The sequence below is a fragment of the Antrostomus carolinensis genome, unplaced genomic scaffold (assembly GCF_000700745.2).
Source record: "Antrostomus carolinensis isolate BGI_N321 unplaced genomic scaffold, ASM70074v2 scaffold26040, whole genome shotgun sequence".
Lineage (NCBI taxonomy): Eukaryota > Metazoa > Chordata > Aves > Caprimulgiformes > Caprimulgidae > Antrostomus > Antrostomus carolinensis.
In genome coordinates, this window is record NW_010288100.1 from 8848 (window position 1) to 18566 (window position 9719).

Genomic DNA, 9719 nt, shown 5'->3' on the forward strand with positions numbered 1-9719 from the left:
AGTCTGGAGAGTAAGGCACATCAAACTATCAACTATGCAAGTCCAACATGTAAATCTCAGAAGCAGTTCTGGTAAATCCAGCTAGCCATTACTGCTTCACAGCTTGAGGTGCACACATTTGAGTGTGTGCACCACTGCTAAGCAGACAAGCCTGTTCACAGGACAGTTTTGCAACAGTTACACCTTTATTGCCACTTCACTGGATCAACAGTAACACAGCTTTCATTTATCAGCACTTGGAGATAAATTCAAGCTTGACAACCTTCCCATTTGTTTTGAGTTTGCCTCACTACTTCTACAAGCACAGAATCATTCTGTATTGGCAGTTAAATGCCTAAGGGGTGCCCCAAGTGAGCTACTCTGGGGGCAGACAGTTGAGTAGCAGCTATAACACATCTCACTGAAGAAGGTAAAAATTGTCCCTCTCACCTGTGTAAATCACTAAGCATGTCAGGGAGCTAATCAGCTCCAGGCCCAGGACTCCCAGGATAAGATACAGGTACACTTTACTGTGATCAGGAAAGGAATGTTGCATTGCCAGAATCAAAAGCAGGGCTGCATTACCTAGAAAACAAATGTTACATTTTACAGGTATCACAATTTCATTAGCTGTTGAAAATAACTTACTACTCTGTCATTCCCAGTATCTGTATTAGGCTGCAGAATTTCAATGCTGCTTTTCCATTTCATACCACACTTGCCTCTTTGGCTAGTTTCCTTAACCCAGGTGATGCAAAGTCACAACTGTAGGCAGCAAAATGAGCTTTCATGTCATCATTTGACTGTAACAGTAGAAAGTGACAAGTTTCCTTATACTTTACAGATTTCTCTGACTAAACACAAGAGTGGAAGAAATGGACTAGAAATACCCAATATACATGTGTGGGCTTAAACAGTTTCTGGCCTTGTTGCTGCTCTGTATCCCCAAAACTGCTTGGAGACTATTAATTTCTCTCAATTCCCAAAAGGTCACATCAGTCAATTCAAAATGAGAGGGTGTTTTCCTTCTAATGGTGGATTTGAGTGTATTTCAGTTAGGCTAAGAGAGCCAAAAACCACAAACACCTTCCTTTCACAGGGACATACTTGCATAGGCTTCCATTTGCCTGGCTATTATTTTAATGATTGCAAGTCACCAAAAGTTTATCTGAAATGAGCTTGAGGAGAGCAAGTGTTGAGTTACAGACATACAAGCATTCTTAATTCTTTACACATCCTCTTCTCCTCTGATACAGAGAGTGAGATGTTATGTTCTTTCCTGTAGAAATGCTATAACTAATGCCTGGATAAAGCACTAAAATCCATTAAGATAATTAATGTAGACAGGGAACTGTACAGTTCTCTTATACTGCGTTAGGCAACTGAACTGTCAGGATGGAAATGGTATCAGCAGCAATTAGCATAGCAGAGAGTTTGCAGCAATGGAGCTAGCCACCTTCTGAACTATAAATGATTGACATCAAAAGTCTGCAGCACACAACTGACTGCACCTGAACATTTACACATGGCCAGACTTTGTCTGGTAGGGTAGAAGCAGGCTCCATCCAAGACTGAAGAGGGGGGTTGGTATTCCCGATTACATTGCAATAGGCAGAAATAGTCCTTTTACTCTTTTGAGACATCCTTAAACCTGCTGTAGCCTGATTTTGTCATTTCACTCTGAACATATCTTTATCTTCAGAGCTCTATCTAGTGGCCATAGCCTGAAGTTTTGCACATTCATCAAGCTGACTAGCTCTTTTAGTGACCAGATGGAAAGAAAAGTAGGGCTTTATTATAAAGCAGTACCATCTAACTTATCAATTCTGGTGAAAACAATTCTACTCCAGTTATTCAGAAGATTTACAGAAGGGAGGTGGGATTAAATAAGGGAAAAAATACTGTAAAAGCCAACACTGTTCCTTTCCCCCCTGCTATTTCTGTGTGAAAAAAATTAGTTAGATGGATTTTAGATTTGTTGAAGTCTTAGAAAAGCTACACTAGCTAATTGTACCAACACTTCTTTCAGCTTCACTGGCTAGTGATGTAACTTGGAATATCTAGTTAAACCACTCCCATACACCACCCTTTGTCCACAGAAAGGAAAAAAAGCAGTCAGAAGCAGAGCTGAATGTTACACAGAGCCCCACTGAAGACACAAAAATTGCTTATTTTACTGATTTCAGACAGCTGTTGAGCAGAGCAAAAGGCAATTCATCCGTTTCTACCTGAACTGCTGAGCTTGAAAAACAAACAAATAAAAAACCCAGTAGCACACTTCTTGGAAGGACTAGCAGTCTTGCCACATATCTAACTAGACAAGTGAAAATGCAAATCAAGATCACTATCAGCCAAACAGACCTTGCTGGCTGAACATTTTATGGCTGAAGACGAGATGAATGATTAGATGTTTTGCTCAACTTCACACTTGTTGGCATTTTTCCACTACAAAGAGTTCTTTACAACATGCATCTGGCAGGCCAGAAAAGTTAGTCAGGAGGTCCATCTGACTAAAATAAATGTAACTTATAAATGCCCTTAGACAGGTTTTTAAAAGTTCATAATATATAATACACATTTGTATTTAAACTGTTCAGTCTTTTATTGCATCACAGTTTAAATCTTTAGAAGAAAAAAAACAGGAAAACAAGTTCACTTCACCTGTGGAGTGTATCAGCAGTGGAAGCCTTTTCAGATGTCTTGTTGATCGGTATATTGAGAAGTAACCTCTGCTTCTGACTTTACTGTGGTGGTGCTGGATGTATCGTTCAAAACAAACATGCAGAACCCACAGAATTACTTTGGCAATTATTATGACAGTCTGCACTTTAAGTGGGTGAGTATAGTTTCCAGGGCACTTATCCTGATTTGGATTGGGGTAAGAACAAAACATAGCTGCTAAAAATGCTAGAACAACAAATGCAACCTGGAAGAGAAAGGAAGATACAAGAAAACTTTCAGTCAACATTGAACTATAAAAAAGAAAAAACAGCTTATGTAATTTATTCATTAGGCATTACTTTCTGAATTGATTTTATTAAAGTTGAGATGGTGTGTAAAACATTAGATGCTTACTACAACCACTGCATGTCATTCTGGGAACATAATCATAAGTGAAATTGCTAAGTAAGATTATCTTCCGGGGGGCAACCAGTCTCTAGCTGACCAGAGCTGAAAATCATCACTCTTCCCAGAATTTCCTCTGAATCAATTTCACTGTTTCCTAGGTCTCCCCTTCATAGTGAATTGCTCTTATTTCTAGACTCTTTACTATGTCTTTTTACTTTAAGGGGAACTTGACTTATACTCCCTCAAAAAAATCAGATCTTTTTAGACTCATTCCATTACACTGTTTAATGCATACAGTCTACATTTGTTTAAATTGAAATTTCATAAGTGAAAATCAACCCTTTACTAAATCCATTAGAGAATCTCCAGCTTATGACATTAGAAAAAAGTGAAATATCATCATAGTAACTTGCAAAGTGAATTATTAACACTGGTTAGCCTTTGCCAGCTGGTAATCATTATTTAGTATATTTACTACCAGATTTTTCCATTGTGCTCAGAACTTATGTCAGAACAACCAGACTATAGTCAGTCAGATTACATATACATTTATCCTTTCAGATTAGAGTCATTATGCCATAGCTTCTCCTGTCTTCTAGAATTTTCTCCAAATTTTCAGTACCAGCAATCTTTTGGCCAACTAGAAGGCAGAGTCTTAGATGCACATTATCTGCATTATAGATATATATATAATGTCAGAACAACACATACACACACAGGACTTATTTATGCTTTATAGAATGTTTGTCATAGAAAATACACCCTACCATTTTCATTCTGTGAACAATAGGATACTTTCTCATCCTGGTTCATTCTACAGAATAGGGATATTTTAAAACAGAACTGAAAACAGACAACTCCCACCAATACAGAAGTAAATTGAGAACCTCTATGTCAGTTTGCCTCAAGTCTGTAGAAGTCTAATACTTAGCTTAAAAATGTCTCATGTTCTACATCTCACAACTGACACCACATCAAAACTGAAGATGGAGGAATCACAGAATGGTGGGGGTTGGAAGGGACCTCTGGAGATCATCTAGTCCAAAGCAGGTTCACCTAGAGCAAGTTGCACAGGACTGCATCCAGGTGAGTCTTGAACATCTCCAGAGAAGGAGACTCCACAACCTTTCTGGGCAGCCTGTTCCAGTGCTCTGTCACCTAGCTTTGTTCCTATACTTAATTTTATGGATATCTAGGAGTCCACTGCTCCCTTGAACTTATTTTTCATATTTTTAACATTTCTCAAGCAACTTTCTTGAGAAAGAAAGAAATTAGCCTTTCAGAACCACTTAATCACTCTTGTTGTTAACTGCTCTTAGCTTGCTCTGGCTGCGAGCAGAGTTAGGTAACTGGGGAGGGAGGAAGAAGGGGAAATAATTTTCATATCATCATGCCCAAAATAGACATTATAGAGGATAGACAGGGTAGGTGGGAAGACTGTGTGTCTTGTATTATCCGCACAACAATAACTTCAAATGCAAATTAAATCTTAAATTATCTTGAGATGGGTTAAATAGCTAGATTAAGAAGTGAAACAAGAGGGAAGGTTATCAACTAAACTTTTGTTTAATTTATTCACTACCTTTTCTTACAAAGCTAAAATATGAGTTAGCTGGATTATTCTTATTTGGTCCACTTACTGTTCAGTTTGCCATTTAAAAATAGTAAAACATCTAGTTCTACTCCCTCCAGATGTTACAAATGTATTTCAGCACAGAAAATGGCTATATTAAACAAGCAGGAATAGCCTAGAATTTCAGCTCTAGTGATCTACTACAGCAGCATATACAAGAGGAAACAGGTAGCTGGCATTAAGAGTGGCATTTATTAAAGATGTTTTGTTTACATTTTAGGGCAGTGCTTTACAACAGGTTCTTCACCCACAGTAGAGGGGATTTTTATGTACAAAAAATTTATTCTTATAAAAACTAGTATTTAAGTTCAGTTTTGTGAATGTACATACACAGAGGAGATTAAGACAGGGTTAATATCAAGGAATTATTTCTCACCTGTACACTTTACACTGTTCTCCAGAGTCTACTGATAAGAGCCAGAAGCCTACAGAAAAGCAAGGCTTGGCAAAAGAAAAGCCACTCAAAAACCCAGCCCCACTACACTCCAGCATATCCTACTCACACACTCCAGGATTTTACGTAACTAGGCAGTTGTACTGAAGCAGCTGTTTGCTGCCTAACCCTACTTCTTGGCACAAGAGGGTGTAGAAGAAGTACTCCAGGTTACATACCAATTATGTTAAAGGTGCATTACAACTCTACCACATAATGGCTTAACTTCTCCAGGGTATTTGCCCCTTTGGCAGGCAGTGCATCAGAAGCTAACCTGGTGTCTCCACATTCTACAAGGCTTGTGCGCACTTGCAGAAGCAGAGGGAGAAGGAAATCCAATAAGCTTGTTTTTCCCCATCCATCTTTTCAGCAAGAGAAACAGCACCATTTCATGTGGCAATTACAATACTGTATTTCACCAACAGAAAAAGGATACTTCTCCATTTTGCTCCAAGGACCAACTGGTCACTACAGCAGGTTCAGCAACAAAAGCAAGACTTCACCTGGAAAGGTGTGTGTTGACAGAGGCCTCAGCAGTTTTCTCTCTTCACCTCCCCACACTTCTCTCCATTTACCAGAAGGGGAGTGATAGGGACAGACGAGGCAGCAGTTTCCTAGGATCTCAGTGACCAGCATTTGGCTATGTAAGATATGGTAGCAGATTGTAAGGCCCCAGGGCTAGATGGAAAAAGCTTTTACTGCTCTACTACCAATATGAATGTCTACCTTTGTAACTCAGACTTCAGGTGCCATCCTAATGGGATGGCACCAGAGTTGTTCTGGTAGGGGAAGGGAATAGGGCTGGATATGCAGTTCCCAGTGGGAATTTTGGTAGTTTATTCAGCAGAACAACAGAAGTCTTTCCTAAGTCTACTTGACAGACAGAGGGACACTTCTTGATATTACTAAGAGACCCCCCAAAACATTTACTTCTAAAATTAGGTGGACGGGGTATATTGTTTGAACAGCAGCTGCCCAAAGAGAAACCTTAGAGGTTGGTATGTGCTTTTAAAGTTCTGTCAGAGTATGTTTTGCAGAGCACTGGGCACAGCATTTTTTTGTTTGAGATCAAATGAAGCTTTAAAATAGCTAGTGCCATATACATACATGTCCTGTGCACACTCTGGCTTTATACACATACTATCTTCAGGTCGCTTTTAGTGGCATTATGCAACTACCTTTTCAGTTAGATCTTAAGATCAGCGCTTTTCACCCTTCCTCATGTTTGGTTTCCATGTGCTCACAAGCAACAATAAGCCTCTTCAGTTCCTCAAGGATAAACCCACTACTAGAGACAGGAGTATCTCTGCTTCTGTCTACCAGCCTCACAAAGGCCTTCACACTGTTAGGTACAAGATCTGTCCTTTATCTGTGCTTTTCACTATTAATCCCTAGAATTCAGATCAGAAGTAACATTTGAAGTAACTTTCATCAGAAGTAATATCAGAAGTAACTTTCTCTCCATCCACTACCATGCAGAACCCCTGGAGCAAGTCCAACTTTACTTGTTTAGTTACTGCAAGAAATACCTTAAGTCTGCTCTGTGAAATTAAGTTAAGTCTCCAGAAGGTATGGCATCAAAATTATCTTGGTCCTCTGTAACTAGTCTAAGCACTTCTACAGCAGTAATATTATTTTAAAAGTACATTTGCAACAGCATAGAAGAGCTACTAAAAAGGCTTTTCTTCTTAAGATGCATCATAGCATGTTAGCGCAGACAATCAATCAGAATGAGAACACAGCAATTATTATGTAGCATATACATTATCAAAATTCATTGGCAAGTAAGACTTCACTGGTTTGGAAGAACAGTGTGTGTGCAAGTCTCAGGAGACTTCTGTCCATGTGAATAGTAAGAATTCAGAACAGAGACAGCAAGTTTTTGTAAAAAAGTAATGCTTCTTAAACTTACATGTATTAGCAACAGAAAATTGGCAAGGAGAACTGCTGGGATAGCATGAAATCTTGGCCTCAGCTGGGAATGCAATGTATGAGACGAAATAAGTGGTGCATCCAGTAGAGGATCATCTTCCAAACTTTGTGTTATTTCCAAGGAACCCTGGAACAGAAGGGGAGGGCAAAAAGTAGTAACAGGTAAGCTCAAAAAGTAAAGCTTTAGCAATTTCCTGTGAGCAAATCAAGCTTTGGGGAAAAACTGTCTCAGTATCTTGAGACAAGCTCTTAAATTCTAGGTGAACTGTCATAACATCTTTATGTAAGAACTCAGTCCCTGAGGAATCCGACACCAATATACCTCCCAGCACCACACTCAGTCTTCAGGAACTTTAATCTTTAGAATGTATTACAAGTATTTGAGCATCACTCCTGAGAGAGGCCACAAGTATTAATATGTTTATGCAAAAAGGTGGAAAAAGAGACAATTAAAGTCTCTCTCATACTTTATACAAGTACTGCAAAAGTCTTTGTTATTACTTATTTCCAACTACAATTAACGCCAATAACAAAGCTGCAGTGTACCAGTAACAGTTTCAAGTGATTCAGCCACTGACACTACTGAGGTATCAACACACCTGCAGCAGTAGTTCAAACTGAATCCAGGCAAGAACCAACAGTTCACAGAGGGAAGATGCTACCAAGTGCTGGGCAAGACATTCTCTGCATTCACTAGAGAGCATGCAGGCCTTACTCATCATGTTGGCACCAAGTATCAGGTCTTTGTCCTCACACTCAGCTCAGATGTTTTGGCCATGTAAGTTGCCAGAAGTACCTTTTACCTTTTTTTAATTATTTATTTATTTTTTAAAGTAAAAGGTAAAAAGAAGAATGAGTGGAGAGAAAAATCTTTCCTTGTGGACAAGGAACTTGGTGCTTTGTGTCTCTGCTCCTTCCAGGCCAAGACACAGTCATTCAATACATCTTAAGCTGAACATACACAGCCAGTATTAATGCTCAAGCCGCTCAAGTTTCCCCTCCTAGCATGCTGCTATGTCCCATGCTACGACTTGCTTGCTTCAAAAGATAAAGAAGCTCAAGGTTCCAAATTAAGTTTTGACTGCTCTTCTGACCGATATCAGGCACAGCACAGACCCCATCCAACTCCAGTCTTCTGACTGTTCAGAGAGACACACCAGGGTCCACTGGGATATTTACTGTTTTTAAAGTGAGGATTTCTTGCCATGACAGAAAGCAGCATAAGCCTCAAGACAAATGAGGCCTGTTATTCTTCTAGATACTGGCACAAGAAAAGAGATAAAGACATTCTGGGATTAGACATCAGTTTATACTTCATATTAACTGGAACAATGTAGATTGTCTCCCCAGTGTTATTTCACCTACATACAGCTGCCTACTGTGAAGTAACTAGTCACCAAGGGTTATTTCAGTCAGTAATCAGTTTTATTTTAGTACTGTGAATGCCACACTTGCCCAACCACAGAAGAATGTGAACAGGCCTCCCTCACCTATCTGATACCTTTTAATTAGCCTAGTCTTTGACTGTAAACAACACTTGCTGAAATACCTGCCTGGTAAGATGTCCTTTTACTACAGGCCTAAAGGTTTACAAATGCCACTCCTCTTATGTCACTACTATAAAATCCAGGAGCAAAAGCACAAAGATGCCTTCAGTCTTTCATCTCCCATTTTCAGGGGCCAGGTATCATTTTGAGCTCTGAAAGCAAGTGTGCAAGACCAGCATTCTAACAGTGAAAACATCTTGTCTCATTCCTCCCCAACATAGAATTAATAGCAGAGTTAACAGCCCACATCTCCCAAAAAGACAGTGATCCTCCTTAGGACAATATCCTTTGTCTCACAGGAACAGGTGAGCTCATTGCCTCTGCAGCACCGTGACAGATCAGCCACTCCTTCACAGAGAGAGCTTTATCAGAACACGTTTGGCCATGGTACTTACTGCAAGAGCAGCTACAATCCATCTCTGCATCCTGGAATACAGCTCGCATTAGGAAGCACTGGGTGACATAATACCTACTCAGGGACACTATTAGAGGCAACATGGGGAGGAGAGGAATTAAAGCAAGAGATGACAATGCCATGCAGTCAATCTGACATTAAGAAAATCTAGTAAGTGTCCTAATTAGATCAAACACAGGTTTCATTTAATTAAGATGAGCTGAAACCACAGCTGTTAAAAAAAAAAACGCCTTAAAAAATGGGCCTTCTGTTAGGCACCGATGCTACCACAAGCACGGGTTAAGGCTTCATTCAGCCTCTTGGCCCCCTGATCCATTTCCAGCATGTGACCAGCCCAGAACAGAAGGAGGAGAAGGAGGAGGAGGAGGAGGAGGGCAGGAACAGGCAGGGGCACAGGCAGCAGGCCTTGCCTGCCAGCTGGGGACGGGAGAAGCAGGAAAACACCGTGAGCCCACAGCACATCAACCGGAGTCCACTGACAGGGTCTGCCTGTGGGAAACGTAACTCAGAAGAACTAAAGCCACACGGGCAGCCTCGGATAAGTTAATAACCTGGATTAAAGACAATACAATTGCTCGGGGGTACTTCAAGCGCGGCAGCGGAGGGACAGGGCAGCGCGGGGCGCGGCGGCCCGGCCAGGGAGCGGCCCCGGCGGCCTCTTTACTTCCTAAACGGCCATTTACGAGGCGCCTGGGCTGACCGGCTCCCCCG

At 40.5% G+C, this 9719-nt stretch overlaps 1 protein-coding gene across 1 annotated transcript in view; it reads right to left on the reverse strand.

The window, feature by feature from the left end:
- Nucleotides 1-7768, reverse strand: part of TMEM192 (transmembrane protein 192) — a 14501-nt gene extending 6733 nt beyond the window's left edge. The window contains exons 1-4 of the mRNA XM_010165558.1: nt 7646-7768; nt 7027-7173; nt 2641-2905; nt 430-564 (exon numbers count right to left, since the gene is read on the reverse strand). Of these exons, the coding sequence (XP_010163860.1) occupies nt 430-564; nt 2641-2905; nt 7027-7173; nt 7646-7768 (670 nt within the window). The remainder of the gene's footprint in view (nt 1-429; nt 565-2640; nt 2906-7026; nt 7174-7645) is intronic.
- Nucleotides 7769-9719: the final 1951 nt, after the last annotated feature.